Consider the following 20,572-nt stretch of genomic DNA (forward strand, 5'->3'; position numbering starts at 1 on the left):
ATTTTTTTCCTTTTATTATTGACTTAATATATATTTGGGGAAAAGAGATACTATAAACCATGAAAAAAAAACTATAATGCCCACAGAATAAAGTTGTAAAAAAAAACTTCACACTTATTTTAATGAGTAACATAAATTTGAACTAAATATTTTAATTGAAAAAACTTAAGGTTTAAGCAAAAACCCAAAAAATTTAAACAAAACTATTTTAGTACATATTAAGATTCAATATTTATTTGGTATTATACCGTAATTTATGGAAGAAGCGTTAACCTATCGTAAACGCCGCACTTGTGATAATGAGACTTAAAAGAAAAAAATCATGGCAAACACCGCACATGTTGTAAACGCCGCACCCATAATAACGATTTAGCGGCAAAAGTGAATATATAACATTAATTCCTTATAAATACTACTAATGTTTTAAATTAAAATAAAAATTAAAATTTATAAATGTATAATTATAATAAAATCAAGAATGTAATCTGCTATTGTATATTTTGGACAAACTGCTCAGAACATGTTAAAATCGGCTGTTGGTGCCACCGTTAGGTAAAAAATTTAAATAACTATATTTATATTACTTTAATATAAATGATTTTTTTACATTACAGTATAGGACCCAAAATTTGGCACTCACGGGACCGACGAAATTCCGTATTTCGTAATTTACAGAATTTCGGATCTCTTCCGGAATTTCCAATATGGCGCCCGTATATTACGATAATTCAATTACGCTGTTAATTTCAGAAAAACCAAAGCTTTGTTTCAATTGTAGATTTTGGTGGGGTGAATTTAAAACTGTCCCATCTTTAGAAATTTCATTAATTAAAATAATAATCTATAAGATGTAATCAAGAAGAAATAATCCGAACGATAAATAATTCAAGATGAAATAATCCGAAAAAGAAATAATCGTTTCTTCTTCAGAGCGAGATTATTGTTCTCGTTTTTTCTTTTACATAACGTTTTGTTTTAACAAAAGACACTCACCTCGGGAGAAAAAAAAAGCTAACAAGGAACTACAAAAAAAGTAACAATTAATGGCAAGAAACTAACAATGAATAACTACAAAAAAGAAGCAAACAACTAATAACGATAAAAAAAAAACAAGTTAACAAGCGTAACAAAAAAAGTAACAGTTAATAAGCAATAAAAAGATAAATAAATCGAATGGCCAAAAGGCAAAAGAGCTGAATTTCCACGTGAGTAAATTTTACGCATGTGCAATCGTTTAATAATAAATTCCTGACAATTTAAGATAGCAAACAACAAAAATTGCTATTTTAGTTTGAAAAAATTACATGATAATCAGCAACTGTTTAGATAATTATTTCTCATATAAGAATTTCGCATTTTATATCATAACTAACAGCAGCATTACTTCTTAAATTTCGGTGCTGAGTTAAAAAACTCTTTTTCCACAAAAAAATTAATAATTTTTTAAGTGATTGCTTTTGTTTGCTATATCTTTTTTTTGTGCTTAATTTGCTGCAAACGCTTCATGTTTTACAAAACCAGCAAAAAATCCTTTAACAAGGTCAAATTTCTCGATTGATTGTTGATTTGTTCATTTACGTCACACTAGAGCTGCACAATGGGCTATTGGCGACGGTCTGGGAAACATCCCTGAGGATGATCCGAAGACATGCCATCACAATTTTGATCCCAGCTTCGGTAGCCCAACGACCTGCAAGGTCAAATTTCTCAAAATGCAGCTTGTGAATGAGGGGAAACAGATTGGTGATTAATTTAGTCGCTAGTCCATCTTCAAACATCTTTTCACAAATTCTATTTTTTCTTTCTTTACCTGCCTTTGTCACATTCTTCTTTGCAAGCACAGAACGTAAGTTTTGAATATGCCTATATATGCTAATAATTGTTGATAGAAAAACAGTCAAATTTATAGCAACCAATTTTAAAAAAACCTACTTCTTACAAGAATCGCGATAATTGATTTTAAACTCGTGTGAATACGAATTGTTACATAGGTTTTTAAAAACGCGTAAATGCAAATAGTGATATTCGATTTTTAAATCTCGTAAATAAAAATCATATTGTAGTATATTCAAATCACGTGAATAAGAATCGAAATGTTAGAAAATTCCGGGCTTGAGACTTTTAAAAAGTTTGAAATACGAAAATACGAACTATGAAAATACGAACTAACTGGCGGGCCTATAAAAATGAGGAAAATCGTATTTTCTGTGCGTAAAAGCGGCGAAAATAGCTAAAATTTAACAATGTGGAAGGATTGACAGATATGTAGGATGAATTTTCTGTTAATGTTTGAAAATCGGAAATAAATATAATTCTTTTATTTCAACCGCTAAATTTTTCGAAAAAGCAAAATCTTTATATAAAATTTTTTTTAAAAAAAGAGAAACTTTTAGACAATCAGAGTTTTTGATAAAAAAGCGGATATTCGAGACACAAAAGTAAAAAAAGCGGAAATCCGCTAAAAAGCGGAAAAATCTCATCCCTGTTTTTACATTGTACTGCCTACATTTATGGAAATAAAATTCCGGTGAATATTAAATTTGATTAATCATTTATTTACCAATATTTTTACGTGCAGTCTATCTAATTTTCTTTTCACATTTAGGCAGCAGCCAAGTTTGTTTCAAAAAGTGTCGGACAAAACGGGGCACTTGTGAGTTGGATAAAACGGGATAGAGATTTTTATGTCCCATTTTATCCACCTATTTATTTGATGGATTATGACATTTTAAAATAGCCATATATTAATGTAGGCCTAGGCCTTTTGAACAACTTATTTATATTAGCTATATATAATTTTGAAAAATTTAGTCTCTTTATATAGTAATGCAAAATTTGTTTATTAACCGTTCATCATTAAGTATTTCATTTTCGACTCTAGGATTCCACATCTTTCTTTAGAACTAATTGTAATGTATTTTTCTGATGAAGACTTGAGCTTTTTTATATATAAACTTCTTAATTTTCTGGATTGCTCAATTCAATCGACATTCAATTCGAAAAGGAATTTCTTCTCTTTGTTTACTGAAGAATTTAAATACTTGATTATTAAAGAGTCTTTCAGGGATGTTGAGACATCAATGGAGAGTTAGTTTTAATAATTGTTTCAACACGGCTGGCAACTCTTGTAATAATCAATTGTAATATTCTAACTCTAGCTGTTTGCTAGGAAACCTGACGACTTTTTCTTGTTATAAATGTTTTGTATATCGTCTGTGTCAACGACTTTTTCATGTTATTAAATGTTTTGTATATCGTCTGCGTATGTCAGTGGAAATAAAAGAATACGATCACTGTAAAAGCTAACAAGGAATATTTTTTTATCAAACGATGATAGAACAATTATATGTTATTCATTAACTATTCAAGAGTTTAGCATGATTCTTTCTCGAAGATTTTAAAATAAACAGCTATATTTCAAGAACATTAAGAAAGTATGTTTTGCCCTATGCATTTTATTTGTAAAAACCCTTCTGAAACTAACTTTTAAATATAATTGCACATTAAAATTATGAAATAGTATGACAAATTTGTTTATAGTAAGTTCTAAAAAGAATTCTCGATACTTGATAGTTTTCATCTAGTAAAATTTTTATTGTTACAGAAAATAAAATGACACCCAAATATTCACTTCAACTAGAAACAGCTGGAATGAGACAAGCATGACTGAAGCTGTTTGCGCAGTGCTAGATGGAACTATGGGTTTCAGAAGAGCAGCCGACTCACATGGAGTTCCAAAATCTACGCTTGCAAGAAAGGTGAAAAAGGCTCGTACAAATACATTGATTCCTGAATTGGCAGCAGTGAAAAAGTTGGGCAGATATGAGACAGTATTCAATGCTGAACAAGAAAAAACGCTTGTTGGGCATGTTTTGGCTCTAGAAGACAGACTATTTGGTATAACTTTAATGGACCTGCGAATGCCAGCGTTAGAGTTAGCTGAGAGAAACAATATTAAGCTTAATTTTAACACAGAGAAAAAAATGACTAGAAAGTGTTGGTTGTATTCATTTCTTGGAAGACATAAAGAACTTAGCCTCCGAAATCCAGAACCCACAAGTATGGCCTGAACAAAAGGATTTAATCGCACTGCAGTTAGTAGTTTTTTGAACTTTTGAATTCTCTTTTAAGTAAACATAAGATTACTCCAAATTATATTTACAATGTTGATGAAACAGGAATTCTTACAGTGCCAAACAAGCCTTCAAAAGTATTGAGTCTACGAGGTAAAAAGCAAGTGGGTAGCTTGTCTTCAGCCGAACGGGGAGTTTAGGTTACTGTTGAAACATGCATTAGTGCAGCTGGGATGCTTGTACCTCCTATGTTTCTATTTCCTCGAGTGAAGGAAAACCCAAGACTCATGGGTGATGCTTTTCCAGGATCGTTTGCAGTGTATCACAAGACTGGCTGGATCACCAAGACCTTCATTGTTTGGTTTAAAAAGTTTGTAGAATTTTCCAACCCTACCCATACGAAAAGTTTGGAACTCGCAAATTTGGCAAAAGAAAATAATATTATTATCCTAACCTTCCCCCCACATACAATCCATCGCCTTTAGCCCCTGGATGTCAGCTTCATGGTTCCACTGATGACGTATTCTGAACAAGAAGTTAGAAAGTGGCTGTTCAATCATCCAGGTAGGTGCGTGACAATTTATGAAGTTGCAAAACTGTTCAATGCAGCCTACTCACGGGCAGCTGTTGCAGAAACTGCCGTTAAAGGATTCAGCAAAACTGGAATAAGTCCCTTCCCAGATCACTTGTTTGCACCCTCTTTCACCACTGATCACCTAATGTCAGACCAGCAGCAAGATCTTCCAGGCGTTGGGCACCAGACTGATGTGGGAAAAGACCAAGAGCAACCTTCAGCATCTTCGAGGGACATCGGAGGAGAAGACCAATCTGCAACATTTTCAGGGGAGAATGGATTAGAACCCTCCTGTTATCCCCCTAAGCTACCCTTTTCAACCTCTCCAAAGTGTGTTCTACCTATACCTCAAGTAAAAGGACCTCGCCCAGAAAAAATGGCTGATTGAAAGAAAAAAACTGTAGTAATAACATCATCTCCATATAAAAGTGAATTAGAAATGGAAGAAAAGGAAAGGATGATTAAACTACAAGAAAAAACCAAGAGAATCGAAGAAAAGGCTGCTACGAAGTCTCTCTTAAGAGCACAAGGCACATCTCGACAACGAAAATTGCGGAAATAAGTCTTCATGTTTGAAAACTCATAGTCTTTAAAAACAAATGTAGCATCATATTTTTTGTGTACTTACTTATAAAACAACAATCTATATAAAAGTGTTAGAACAGTAAAATCCCATGAATATAATTTATAGAAATTTTGTTTTGCAGTTCTCGGTCAGTTAATTATGCTTTTCACTTAGTTTTATGCAAAAAATTAAACATTGTAAACCCAATACCGTTTTATCCAACCCAGGTATGCTGAAACGGGATATGTAAGAGGGTGGAAATTAATTTTTTTTTCTATTTCACAGTCAATAAAATTAGTTTAAAATATGTTTTTTGTGTGCTTCAATAAATGTTGTAGCTACAAAAAATTTTTTATTGGTTTTCCTTAACACATACACCCAAGTAAATAAAAACCATAATGGTAACCCGTTTTGTCCAACTCTCCCCTAAGCTAAGAGAAACTTAAAACAAAATTACAAACAGTGAGCGGTTTAAAAATTCCTGTTTTCCTCCACTTTTCGATTTTTCATGTTACAATAACATATTATTAAAATATCGGAATACTAAATATCACGTACAATACATGGCGCCAACTGCCGAAAAACGACGTAATATTTTTGATGAAATATGCAAAAATAAATAGTATCAAAAGGTGATTATTTAAATGTGCGATTAGAACCTCATGTTTTGTAATAATATCATATGGTTAAATTAACAAATCGGAAATAATGGGAAAAATTCCTTTTATTTACAATCAAATCCGCACAAATAAAGTGCTTCCATAAGTAATTAATTAAATGCGTGATTTAAAATTCGTGATAAATAAAAAAATTATATAATTAATATATACTAATAAACAAGAAATAAATAATGAATTAAATTTCAAAAAATGTGGGAATGCATTTTAAAAACTGTTGAAAAATAACGTAGATTTATGATGAAATTGGCAAAAACAAAGTGATTATTTATATGTGCGATTCTTAACTCCTGAGTCGTAATAAATTCGTACTGAAAATACGAGATTTTCAAAATCTAGTGCAAAAAGATAATAACTGCCTCTAAAAAAAAAAAAAACATAAGATTTATGATGAAATTAGCAAAAATGAAGCACACCAAAAAGTGATAAATCAAATGCGCAATATATAACTCACGATTCGAAATATTGTAATAAATGTATCAGGATTTTTAAAAAACAAAGGAAATTGGTAGTTATAAATGCCAAGAAAACACTAGAAACATCACTTGAATTTTAATCAAAATTAGCAAAAATAAAGTTAGTAAAAAAATATGACTCAAATTCGAAAAATTTGCACATTGTAATATTGTATTAAAAATATTGGGTTTCTTAAAACCATACTGAATTTCATAGCAATAACCATTGAAAAAGCGATGGAGAAACAATATAGATTTACAAAAGAAACTGCGCAAATTGAGTGCATCAAAATTTTCAACTCAAAATTTGATTATTATTATTACAACAGTCAGCAGGCCCCAGGTTGTGCACCCCTACTTTAAAATATAGTCTGTTCAAATAAATTAGCATGTTTAAGGCAAGGTCAATTCAATCAATTAAGCACAAGTTTTTCAAAATGTTCAATTTTTGTTTCATGTTTCAGTAAAAGTTTTCAAATAGTTTTTAATATGTAATTACATGTTTTTAAATGAAAAAATCTGAAATTTGAAAAGAATTTGTTGAATTGTTCTAGAAATATAATTATTTAAAATGATGATTTTTTTTAAAAACTCATAATGCCAAAAATGTTCAGTTGATGTTGCTTAAATTTTGCATTTAATCATTTAAAATTATATGACTAAAAATATGAAAAGTTGTGTACCTGACAGAACAAAAAGTATTCCAACATTACGACTAAAATATTTTACACTAAGAAAAAATGGTTTTACATCTTAAAAAATTACAGACTGAAAAGCTTTTTTTTTTTACCTTGCAGAACCATAATACAGTAGGGAATCGATTATCCGGAACGATCGGGACCATCGCTATTCCGGATAACTGATTTTTCCGGTTTTCTGAATCGCTACAAAAAGCCGTTTTTTTATTGTTAAACACAACTAAAAAAAATTTTTTTTTTGGAAATAATCTTAAAAAGAAGAAAAAACGACGGAGCAATACACTAATGATTATTTCCAAAATGATGGTAAGGTAAACATCTTTCAAAAAAGAACGAAAAATCCTAAAATTTTATAAGGAAAAAAAAATTGTGTTTTTATAATGGTGGGAAAATTTATCGAATTTCGTTCCGGTTTTTTGATTTCCGGATTACGGGTTCTGTACTGTACCAGGATAATTTAGGATCAGGAGAAGTGAATGAATTCTTTTTAGGTTTAAAATTATATAGAAAAAAATATGTGCCTTAATAGTTAAAGTTGCTTAATTTTGTAACATTTCCTGAAATATAATACTTTGAAACAATTACCTGGATGAAGCAGCATTCGATTCAGAAGTAGTTGACGGCATTGCTGAGGTATCAGATCTATTACTGTCATCTAATTCAGAAATGCTGAGATTTTCAGCCTCTGCAGAATCCAGCACTTCAGGTGACTTTGCAACAGAATGAATGTCATTTGAATAATGCTCAGTATTAATATCTGATGGTGAGCTAAAATCTTGAACATTTAGAGGATCGTCTTGAGTACTATTTATTAGTGGAGAGGAAGGATTTGATGAATCTGCCAAATTAATAAGTGGAATATGAGGCTCCTCTACAGATGATGTGTGCAATGAAGACCTATCTTCATTTGAGGAAACATTTAAATTAGGCTCTTGATCGGAAGAGTTCATAAAATTCAGTATTCTTCGAAGAGTTTCTGCATGGTAATCTGAGGAAAGAGGTTGTCTGGTTTCTCTTGATAGTTGTCTAGCTGCATCTGGATAAGTTTGCCTGAAATTGCTTCTTGCCTGTTCTAAATTTCCCAAATTAGGTTCCAAATTTATTAAGTCACAATCTTCAACACCACTGTTTGAAAAAGAAGATTTGATAACTCAGAAATTATTCAACTAAATTGTGCAAATTTTGTACTTAAGTTATTAAAATTACATTCTTTAAAATGATGTAAAAATTTGTATATCTTAGAATTCAAAATTTTCTACTATTATTAAACATAATAAAAAATTCATAAATAATTAAAAAATATGTAAAAAGTTGGCAACTATGTTATTATAGATATTGCTAAAAAGCTAAAAAATTTATATTTAGTTTTTTGATGCCCACCAATAATTTTTTAACCACATCTAACATATAGAGATTAGTAAGTGAGGTAAGTCTGAACGGACCAGTTAGAAAAGAAACTTTTGATTTAACCAATCACTTACTATAAAAGAAATCAGAAATTGACCACACAGTAAGAAGAAGGATTTTTTTTCAATATTTTCCATATTTCCACCAAAAATTGGTTCTGCTTCAAATCATCAATGCAACTGTTCATTGCTACAATGATTTGAATAATATCTTATTGAAACCTCAGGAATCAACCAGGTCTTTGTCTTATAGAATTAACATGACTTTTAATAAAGTATATCCTAATTTAAATGATCCAGATGCAGTTGATACTGTGAAGTATACATATCTGATGGGAGCATCTCTTCCTCACGATAATAAAGGCATAATATTAAGGTCACAATTTTGAAGGAAAATATCAAAAATTATGAGAATGATGAACTGTGGTCAGTCTTCAAATGCAATTAGAAAAGAGCACAAAATAACAATATGAAATTCTAAAGCAATATTAAAAACTTTCTTTCTACACTACTGTTTCAGAGAAAAATATTTAATAAGTTTTCATAGCAACCAAAAATTAAAAATTTCATAAGCAAATCAGTACATGAAGTTGCAATGATACCTGAGCTAAATTAATGGGTTCTAAACTTTTTTTTTTAATGAAATCAAAAACAAAATCTACAATGCCATAAAAAAGTTAGTATTTTTTAATTAAATAATTTATAATTTTGATGTAGTAATCTGTTAACTAAATGAGCATCTTATTTAAAATTTAAAAATTATATTTAACAGAATTAAATTTGTTTATTAAGATAAATATATATATTTTATTTTATCTTAATAAACAAATTTAATTCTGTTAAATAAACTTTTTAATATATAGTTTTCACTATGGCAAGAAACTAACTAGTGAGGAAAGACATAACACTAGTGTTTTCAGTTAATATTATCCCCATATTCTTAATGAAACAGGTCTGTCAACAAAAGAAAACAGATTAATTTGAAAAGGTTAAAGATTTAGGATATGGGTCTTCTTACCCTCTTCTCCTGTAAACTTTAGTTTTTCCATATATATTTGATAGACAGGTCATTAGCTTGAGGCAATATCTTATTACTACTCGTTCTCATATTTCCAAGACAAAAAGTTTACTCTTACTTAAGGGGTCTAAACTTTAGAATGCTCTACAGATCATATTTTGAAGGTCAAAAATCTGAATGTCAGAAAAAGATGTATTTATTCAAAGAATATACATATTTATACCTGATCTCATAACTTAAAGTATCGTTTTCTTTAATTAATTAGCATATTTAAGGTAGGGCCCTCAAACCTTTAAGATTAAGTCCTAGTACATGAAAATCCAATCTTTTGAACAAAAGTTATTTAGGGTATTCACCTTTTTGTTTCACACATTGTACACACATTTTCACAATTTGCTCAAATTTAATTGTCATTCAAAATTGCATAATTTAAAATAAGATAAATTGCATACCCAACAGTTTCAAAAGTTTTTCAAAATTGCTAGCTTAAAAAGATTAATAGTGGGAAAAATTTGTTTACATCATAAAAAGATAACAGATCAAAAAGTTGGAATAGGTTAATCTACCAACAGGAGAAGTTAATGATTTTTTTTTTTTTTTACTTTAAAAAAAAAAAGGGAGATAACATAAAAGTAACTTAATTTTAAAACAGTTCAAGAAATAAAACACTTAGAAAAAATACCTGGTTGAAGCAGCATTCAATTCAGAAGCAGTTGGTGGCATTGCAGTGGTATCAGATCTATTACTCTCATCTAATTCAGAAATGCTGAGATTTTCAGCTTCTGCAGAATCCAGCACTTCAGGTGACTTTGCAACTGAATCAATGTCATTTGAATAATGGTCAGTATTAATGCCTGATGGTGTGCTAAAATCTTGAACATTTAATGAATTATCCTGAGAACTATTCATTAGTGGAGAGGATGGATTTGATGAATCAGATAAATTAATAAGTGGAATACCAGGCTCCTCTGCAGATGATGCATGCAATGAAGGCCTACCTTCATTTGAAGAAGCATTAAAACTTGGTTCCTGATCTGATGAAACAAGGTCTATGGTTTCAATTGATTGTCGTCTGTGTGTATCTGGATACGTTTGTCTGAAATCAGCTCCTGTCTGTTCCAAATTAGGTTCCAAGTTTATTAAATCACAATCCTCAACGCCACTACTTGAAAAGGATCTTTCAGATTCTAAAATATATATATGCTTGATAAAAATTTCATGAATTAAATAAAAAGTACATATATTGACACAGAAAAAAGACCCATTTAAACATTAACAGGTAAAATACCGAAGAAAATTTAGATTAAAATTTTCGAAGTGGTGAATTTTGACAATTACAAATTATTAACGAGGTACTCCAGCTATTCTAATAATATTTTAATCAAACTGTTAGTTATTTTTCAATTAACATTAAATAATTATCTTTACTGAAAGCAGGCAATTTTTTTCAGTAGAATAATGTATATCAAATAGTACAAATATTTCTACTATTATTTTCTACTCTTATATTAGTTTGAAAAAATCACAGGAATTTGTTAAGACAATCAGGCAAACTTCTACAGTTTCTGTTTTATTGAATTTTAAGAAGATAAACAAGAACTTCACACTTCCTATAAGCAGAAAAATGAAGCAATAGAAAAACTAGTCAATTTTTTTTCAGCATCATTGCCCGCCTAACTTGCATTATTTTCAGGGTTCGCCAAGTGGGCCCACTTTGAAAAAACCCGCCTGGGTTTTATTGGGTGGGCCCACCTTGAAAAAACCCACTTGGAACAATAAGTGGGTTTTTTCAAAAAAAAAATTTTTTTTTACTAAAATTTATTGTTTTGCATTTACTTTTATATAATTTATTGTGCAGCATAAATTTGTCAAATAGAGTTACATGATTTATATGATTAAGTTTTTAATATTAGTAAAGTAAAAGAAACTCGAATCTTCATATAATTTTATAGTAGGTACTATTGAAAACTTCAAGTGGGTTTTTTCAAAAAGTAATATTTTAATAATATTAAATCAAATAAAAATTTAAATAATATGGTCTCAAAAGATCAATTTTTCAAATATAGTTGCATGCTTTATATATTAATAAGCAGGTTATTATTATTAATTCATATGTTTAAAAAAAAGTTTAAAAAAAAAAACAATTTTTTTTTTACCAAGTGATACATTAACAAATTTAAACAGTTTTATTTTCTGGCTTTAAAAAAAAAGCTAAAACTTTTTATAAGAGAACTTTTTAAAACTATTTATCCAAAAATGAAATCATTTTCCTAGAGTTAATTATTTGAAAACAAATGGGACAAGTAACTGATACTCTTTAAAATTATATGTAGTTTTAATTTCACTTTCTATTAATCTTATTAAAAAAACATGTAAGACCATTAAATATTTATTTCAGTTTTTTATTTAACTTAAGTCAGATGAAATTTTAGTTTTTTCTGATTATAAATATTTACAGATTATAATTTTATAATAGGTAATATCCATACGTTTAATAAATATAGTAAATAAATGTGTGTGAAAACAAAAAGATTAATAAACTTGTTCCTTTTATATTACTGCATTTATATTTTATAATTCTTGAGTTAAAAAATTATGAAACATAGTGTACTTTACAATAAAGAAGATTCGAATATGTATTAGTGATAATGCGTTATTTAAACTTAATATAAAATATATATAACCAGGGTTCCCCAAGTAGGCCCACTTGGAAAAAACCCACTTGGTGGTTTTTTTCACAAATTGGTTTTTTTTTTAATTTGGTTCAAAAAGAAGTATCTCCTAATACTATCATTGGACACATGGTTGAAGTTAACAAATATTTTAGAAATGTGCATCAAGCACATGGATGGGCAAATGATAAAAACTGCTTGATGACCCAATGACTAAATGATACTAGGTGGAATTCATATTGTGAGCAGGTAAAAACTTATGCCAATAATTACCATAAATATGAAGAGATTGTTCTTGAACATCAAAATGAATCTAATAATGTGTCAAAAATATTAAATAATGTTGGGTTTTACCAATAAACTATCAATTGGGGAAAAAAAGATATCAACTGTTTCTGAAGCTTTAAAAAAGCTTCAATCAGAAAACATTTCAATTTCAGAAGCTGTTGAAATATGAATTTACTATCGTGTGATGAATTAGAACCCCATAAACATTTTGTAAAAAAATTCAATCAGGCTGTTCAGCCACATCATTTATTAGAATATGCATCCTGGATCCCGAAACAAGGGGACAATTTTTAAATGATGAACAAGACCAATCAGCAGAAAACTGTCTTTCTAAGCATCATCCAGAATTTCTGCCAGGTGTTATGGCATTCAAAATTTCCGATCCTGAATACTTTCCAAAATCAATGATGCTTGACACTGTTATTCAACAGTTTTCATCAAAAAATAGTGGAAAATTATGGCAAAAAAAAATTTAAAAAAAATAAGTAAATAAAATTCCTAGCGTCCACAAAATTTCTGTCAATTCTTTTTTCTTTGCACTCAGCACCAGCATCCTCTGTCTCCATCAAAAAACACTTTTCAACTTTCGGATTGGTGCAGAGTAAACTTCGAAATAAATTAGGAATAGATAAAGCTACAAAACTCGTAAAAGTGTATCACCATCTAAGAGAGAAATGTAGACACTTTGAATATGTTGTATGATAATAATAATAAAGGAAAAAAATGGACCTTTTTTTTTAAGTTAACTCTTAACATCTGCTGACAATTTTTAACTATTTGAAGAAAGTTTATCACAAGTAGAAAACAGTTAAAAATTAAAATATTACTTTTAAGATTTTTTAAATATTATTTTTAAGATTTCATTTGAATACAATTTATTTTGTTTCCTTTAATCATGCTTAAAAATATTGAAAGCAAACAAAAAAAATTTTTATTAAGTGATACATTAAACAACAATATACAAATTTAAAGTTTTATTTTCGGATTTTAAAAAAATAAGCTATAACTTTTTATCTATGCTTTTTTATAATTTTAAGATCAATTTGTTTTTTGAAACTATAAAGTTATAATGTATCTAAAAATGCATATATTTATCTAAATATTTGAAAAAAGGGATAAGTAACTAATACTCTTTATAATTATACATAATTTTAATTTCACTTTCTATTAATCGTATTATAAAAACATGGAAGACCATTAAATATTATTCCAGTTTAATTTTATTACAGGTAAAAGTCAGATGAAATTTTAGTGTTTACTTATAACAACACTATTTAATAAATAAAAATATTTTCACAGTAAAATTTATGAGCACTAAATGAAAAAACCCACTTTTCCCCGGGTTTTTTCAAATAAAACCCAATTTTCCCCGGGTTTTTTCAATAAAACCCAGGCGGGTAGGGTTTTTTCAAAAATCCCCGGGTTTTTTCAAACCCTGATTATTTTGGCCTAAAAATATAGTTTTTCAGTGTGATTGGACTTTTTATCTTTATAGATTGTAAAGATTTTTATCTTAATAGTTCGATGCCCGGCGGCTGAGCTGTAACGCTTCGTGCTGTCGTGCCACAGGTCCCTGGTTCGATCCTCGGGCCGGGCAAGGTTGACTCAGCCTTTCATCCCTTCAGTGGGCCGATAAATGAGCACCAAGCATGCTTGGGAACTAAGCACTGGGGGTTCTGCGTTTGGCTGACCACCTGACCGGAACATCTGCTCCTGCACCCTAGAGCCCAAGGTTAAGAAATCTGAGATGAGCAAAGTCGGCCTTGGCCCTCTAGGAGCTGTCGCGCCACTGAGTTTAGTTTAGTTCAGTTTGTAAATTCAAAAATATGCTTGTCGAAAAAATGATTTTCTAAAGGTAAGCAACATAAGAAATTCACAAGGTAAAGGTAAGCACATTAAATTGCAAATCTAGAATATCTAGTTTACAAGTTAATTAAAATTACTTTTTCCATAAATAGGAAATGGAAACAAGCACCAATAACTGTTTAAACAATGTTTTAAAGATTTTTTTTTTATAGTCAACAGATAAAAATAAAGATGCACGAATGAAATATCAGGAAAGTATCAATGTAAAATTTTGATAATTATAACTTTGGAGACCTGACTACGACAATTCAACTCTGCCAGTCTGGTATCCCATAGCAACGAGGAACACAAAAATTAACGTTTTCTTTTCTTGATTATTCTTGTAATTTTGTATATATACCAATATCAGCGATCCGCTTTTGTTAGCCTCATTGCTTGCTCAACAATACTTTATTGTTCAAAACTGTTTATTATATAAATTTTATCAAAAGCAATTTGTTTTAAAATTAAATTTGTCATAATTGATCTACACCAAGCAGTATTTTAATTGGCAACTTTTTTATCATATAAAATGTAAAGAAAATTTTTATTAATTTATTTGCTGAAATCGAAACATATTTTTGTTTTAATTTGAATTTTTCAATTTGTTGCTTCTCAAACACATACTATTATAGTTCATCAAAAATAAATAAATATACAATACTTAATTTATTTTTACATCATTCCCTGAATGTCATGATAAACTAAAACTTTACTATAAACTGATACCACAGGAAGTTATACATAAAAGTTTTGAGTGCTTAAAATAGTTCTGTCAAGTCTTTCACAAAATGATGTACAATATTTTTTAGCGAACAGGCTTCAGCGCTAACGAAAAAGTTTTTTTTCCCCTACATGCGGTGCTTGGGACAAGTACTCTTTTACTCTTTTTCTTTTGGGACAAGTACTCTTTTTACTCGTCCCAAAATAAAAAACGGACCACCCTAAGTAACTTTTGATCCAATGATCGGATCTACATGTTCTAGGCATAAACCTTAATAGTTCGAGGGGGTGATCTCATATATGCTAATTAATCAATGTAGACGATATTTTAAGATACACATTCAGACACAAAAACATACTTTCTCTGAATAAACATACCTCTTTCCAAAGGATTCGGATTTCTCAATCCCAAAATATATAGGGTAGCGAAGTCTAGGAAATTTGGTTCAAATAGTTTGGTAAGGAGAGCGGCAATAGTTTGAAACCCTTAATGGTAATTTTACTTTATGCATATTTCGCCATGTCTCAATAACTATTTCAGAAAAATAAAAACTTTTTGCAGAAAAATTTAAAATTAGTTTATTTAAAAATAATTTCAAGCAAATAATAACTTTCAGCAAATAGTTATTTACTATTTTATTTAATAATGGTTGAAAAATGTCTGAATCATAAGGTATAAAAATTTTTTAAATAATTGTAAAGACATTTTACATGACAAAATACAAAATTTCAACAAAATCAGTCGAATTCCTGAGAAATCAAATTTTAAAGATGTGATTTTAAAAAAATTCAATTTCTTAGTAACCATTTGACCAATTTCTCTGTAATTTCGTATTTTAATGTGTAAAATTACACACTGTAAAAAATTGTAAACCTTACACTTCAAAAAGAACTATTTTTAAATAAAATAATAAATACTTATTAAAAGTTATTAATTGCATGATATTATCTTTGGATGAATAAATTTTATTATTAAGTACAAAATTTTTTCAATTCGCTTAAAAAGTTCTAGAGATATGGCAAAATACTCATAAAATAAAATTAACATTCTGGGGTCTAAATTTCAGACTGCTCTCCTGACCAAACTATTAGGATCATATTTCCCTGATTGTGGCTACACTCTATATTTGAAATATCCGGGGTGAAAATATTGAATCCCTTAAAAAAAAGTATGTTTATTCAGAGAAAGTATGATTTTACACCTGAAATCTTAACTGAAAATACTGTCTGCACTAAATAATGAGCATATTTGAGGTCACCCCCTTGAACCATTAAGATTGTAGATCCGACCATTAGATCAAAAGTTATTCAGGGTGGTCCATTCTTTATTTTGGGCACTGTACCTCTCCTTAGGAACTGGTCTCTTCTCTCTTTTTAAATTGAGTCATAATGTATTATTTCCATTTCATGAGCAAGAATTCCTCCTCTTATTATTTCACTAAATTGTAAAAGTGAAACTCAATTCCTTTTGCTCATTCCTTTTTGTGAATTCTTTTAGTACATGTTTTGTTATTTATTTTTCCAGTTAATATGGGTTATTTTACTATTTTTCCTGCCCTGATTCCTCTTCTTTTTTGTTGATTATTAATTCATCTATTAAATTGATCTCTGAAAAAATAAACGGGCCAAAGAAATTAGCAATAGAATTTGAAATGATCAAACATTGCATTTATCAATGGAAGAAATAAAAACTAACGATAGAAAACATGTTTAGAAATAAAAGGGTCAAGAGAAGGGGCTCTACCAAATGGCCTGAACTTGAACCAAAAATTGAAGGAGTGGGAGCTAAATAAAGAGAGAAAGGCATACAGTTTCAATTATAAGGATGATGTGTGTCAGATTAATTACCCAGAATATGGATACTGTTATTTACAGTATAGTCTTCACAAAGTTTTCACTCCACAAAGAGGCAAAATCTCTAGATTAGATCAAGGACAACAGTGTGGCAACAATTGCCCATTGAATGGGAATTAAAAATGACCAAAATTTAGATTATGCACACAATACTGTGAGGGAGTCTTAACCTCACAAATAATCAATTGATTAACATAGATGAAGTGCCCCTCATTTACTTGCTTTTGACTATCTACTAGCCCGAACTGTTAAACAGGTTGGGGGGGGACCATATCAACAGAAACTAGAGAAAATGAAAAATTTTGTTTCACCTGTATGTTGGCATCAGGGTTGGCTGGTTTAACTAATTTGATTTAAACCAAACTGGTTTTACAAAAAAATGACTTAATGACTTTTCAATTATTGACATGAATAAATGTAGTTAAATATAACCGAACAGAAAATATTAAATTTTCCCATAAAAATCTTTTTAATCTAGAGTTGAGATTCTGACTTTAAATGAATAAATGTGATAAATAATTTTTTAAAAGTTTAGATAATTTAGCTGTTCTGGTAAAATATAATCATAAAATAATTAATTTGAGTAAATTAAAACTCAAGTCATGTCTCTAAAAATTGTGTAAATTATACAGACCATCAACATTTTCATATTCAGATAATTTTTAAAATTATCAACAACAAAAAATGCAATCATACAAGTTAAGAGCAAAAGTTTCACATTTGACTGTAGCAACCATAAATATATTATACTTGCTACAATAAAAAAAAGCATAGATGGGAATGAGAAGCTTTTCTGAATTTTATATTTTATTGACAGTTTATTTTTCGATTTTTTTTTCTGTTATCAGCATAAACAAATTATTAATACATGGATGCAGCCTGTTAATTGAATTTAATATTTTTTAAATACAATGCTTATATAAAAGAGCATGATTAAAAAATATTGAAAAATATTCAACCTTTCTTTTGAATAATCCCAAGAAACTGAAGCGGTAGGATAATACCTGATTACAAACTTCATTAGCTTCAAAAATATATAAATAACAATCAACTGTTTGAAACATGTTAACTGCTATTTCTTATTTATATATTTTTGAAGCGAAAGAAGCTTTCGTCAGGTATGTTTTATTCCTTATTTACCATTAAATCATTAGTAATAAAACATACCTTTACTATTTTATGCACAGATATGTATCCAGCTAATTTGATGTTTTTAGTCCCTTTGTTCATTTCAATATCTTGAAATATTTTTGAATTGAAAAATATGTTATTTTAAATTTATCATGCTGTCCTTGAAGTTTGTGTTTATACGAATTGGGGAAAAACATGATCCTTTTAACATGATCATTGCATATGCCATCAGACACAAAAGTTTTGTGATATGATTTAAGTAAGGAAAAGTTCTTATTTATTTTAATTTTAGAAATTTCAAACTCATTCTACTGCATTTGTACCAAGAACTTATGTTCCAAACAGTTGTGTAAGTTTTTGTATTTAAAGATGGTAAAATTTTGTAAAATATTAAATGGACAAGCTAAACTTGCTTGATAAAATATTGTCAAAAACTTGTTTCTTAAAATATTAAATGCACAACAGAAGCATGTTAAAAGAAAAAAATTTAATGAGTTAGTTGATAATTTAAATAAAAAAATATAATGATAATTATAATAATTTGTTAAAATGATTGAATTTCTTCTTACCACCAAACATGTTAGTTTCTACTGTAAAGGTAGAGCGACGCAAACCAAAAACTGATGAGTTTACATCAGTAGCACCATCATTAACTGAACCAGCCATAGTTGTGATACTACCAAATGTTCTATCAACTGCATTTGAAGGTGAACTTATCCAGCCTCTAATTTAGAACAAAAGGGTGATAAGTATATTGATGATACACTTTTATATTTTAGCAACATATACACGCTTTGATTTACAGTAGGGAACCGATTATCCGGAACGATCGAGACCATCGCTATTCCGGATAACTGATTTTTCCGGTTTTCTGAATTGCTACAAAAAGCCGTTTTTTTATTGTTAAACCCAACTAAAAAAAAAAATTTGGACATAATCTTAAAAAGAAAGAAAAAAAAGAAAAATCCTAAAATCTTATGAGGAAAAAAAAAATTTTTAAATGGCGGGAAAATTTATTGAATTTCGTTCCGGTTTTTTGATTTCCGGATAACGGGTTCTGTACTGTATATACAAAAATTTGACAAAAAAGGTGCGACTTTCAAACTTATAAGCCATGTGATTATAAATTCCGATGATTAATTCTAAAATTGTATGAATATATGAATATGAATCACATGCATGATTTCAAATTGAGAGAATATGAATCTCGATATGAGGCTTTTAAATCACGTGAATATGAAACTCTATATTGAATTTTAAAAAATGCGAAAATACAAATCATGAAGCGTAATTTTTAGATCACATAAATAGGAATCACGATGCATAATTTTTAAATCGCGCGAATACAAATCACAATGTCTAATTTTTAAAGCACATGTAAATACGAAAATCGATGTTTGATATTAAAACCGCACAAACGAATCACGACATTGGATTTTAAACTGGCGTGAATACGAACCGCTACATAGGGTTTCAAAAGCACGTAAATACAAATCGCGATGTTCGATATTTAAGTCGCCTGAATAAGAATCGCAATGCGCAACTTTTAAATCAGGGAAATACGAAAATCGATGATTAACATTAAAATCGCGTGGATAAGAATCGAGATATTCGCGGATTCTGGACTTGGGATTTCTAAAAGGCTTGTTTGTATTGTTTTTGTTTAGACATAATAAATAAACATTTACAAGATTAATTGAATATTCAAATAAATATTTTCACCGCAAATCCACCTCTATTTTTTTTTAATCGTTTGCTTTCACCCTAGACAACAGGGTCAATTGTTTGAATTGCGAAAATACAAGCTGTCGGGCGGACGAATAAAAATACGAAAAATCTTATTTTCTGTGCGTAAAAGCGGAGAAAATAGCTAAAATAAGTAAAAATACGGAAGGGTTAGCAGCTAGGACAATGTTTGAATTTTCTGCTTACCTTTGAAAATCGTAAATAAATATAATTATTTTATTTCAACGTCTGAATTCAAAAAAAAAAAAAAAAAAAAAAGCAGGATATTTATAAAAAAACGAAACCTTTAGAGAATCGGAATTTTTGATAAAAAAGGCTGAAATTCGAAAGGCAAAAGCGAAAAAATCTCATCCCTGTATAAAGGTAAACCGGTTTTTTCCAAGGAAATGATTTTTAGAGAAGCTTCAGAGGGAGGAATGAGGACTTCAATACTTTCGCTCCGTGGAAAATAAAATTCTTCATAAAATATTTTAACTTGTTCCAGGAAATTAGCGGGGGAAATCTGAAAAAAAGCGGAAATCCGCGAATCCGCGGAAGAATCACATCCCTGTAATACTGAATATGAGAGAAACTGGCTCCATTTGGGACTAATCTAAAATGAATGAATCCGGTGAAACAGATTAGTTTTTTTTTTCTTCTAAATGATAACAGAGAGAGAACACTCATTTAAATTGATCCAGCAATAAACTTTCTTCAATGGTGTTGCCATCTAGTGTTAAATCTATACTATTAAGTAATTTTCCTTTAAAAGCATTTCCGAGAATAAACCAAGTTTTGAAAAAGTAATTCATACTAATTGAAGTTGCTTGTTTCATGCATTAAAGTACCTGATAATTTATCTGAGAAT

General features: G+C 29.4%; 1 protein-coding gene across 14 annotated transcripts in view; it reads right to left on the reverse strand.

The window, feature by feature from the left end:
• The window catches only part of HUWE1 (HECT, UBA and WWE domain containing E3 ubiquitin protein ligase 1), a 294,173-nt gene that overhangs the window by 86,677 nt on the left and 186,924 nt on the right, over positions 1–20,572 (reverse strand). For all 14 annotated transcript variants that reach the window (XM_087154722.1, XM_087154721.1, XM_087154731.1 and 11 more), the window contains 3 exons: positions 18,549–18,703; positions 10,149–10,653; positions 7,628–8,167 (listed from right to left, as the gene is read on the reverse strand). In XM_087154722.1, coding sequence (XP_087010848.1) covers positions 7,628–8,167; positions 10,149–10,653; positions 18,549–18,703 — 1,200 coding nt within the window. The remainder of the gene's footprint in view (positions 1–7,627; positions 8,168–10,148; positions 10,654–18,548; positions 18,704–20,572) is intronic.

The sequence above is a fragment of the Parasteatoda tepidariorum genome, chromosome 11 (genome assembly GCF_982258835.1).
Source record: "Parasteatoda tepidariorum strain Cologne lab strain chromosome 11, Ptep-v5.0, whole genome shotgun sequence".
Taxonomy (NCBI): Eukaryota; Metazoa; Arthropoda; class Arachnida; order Araneae; family Theridiidae; genus Parasteatoda; species Parasteatoda tepidariorum.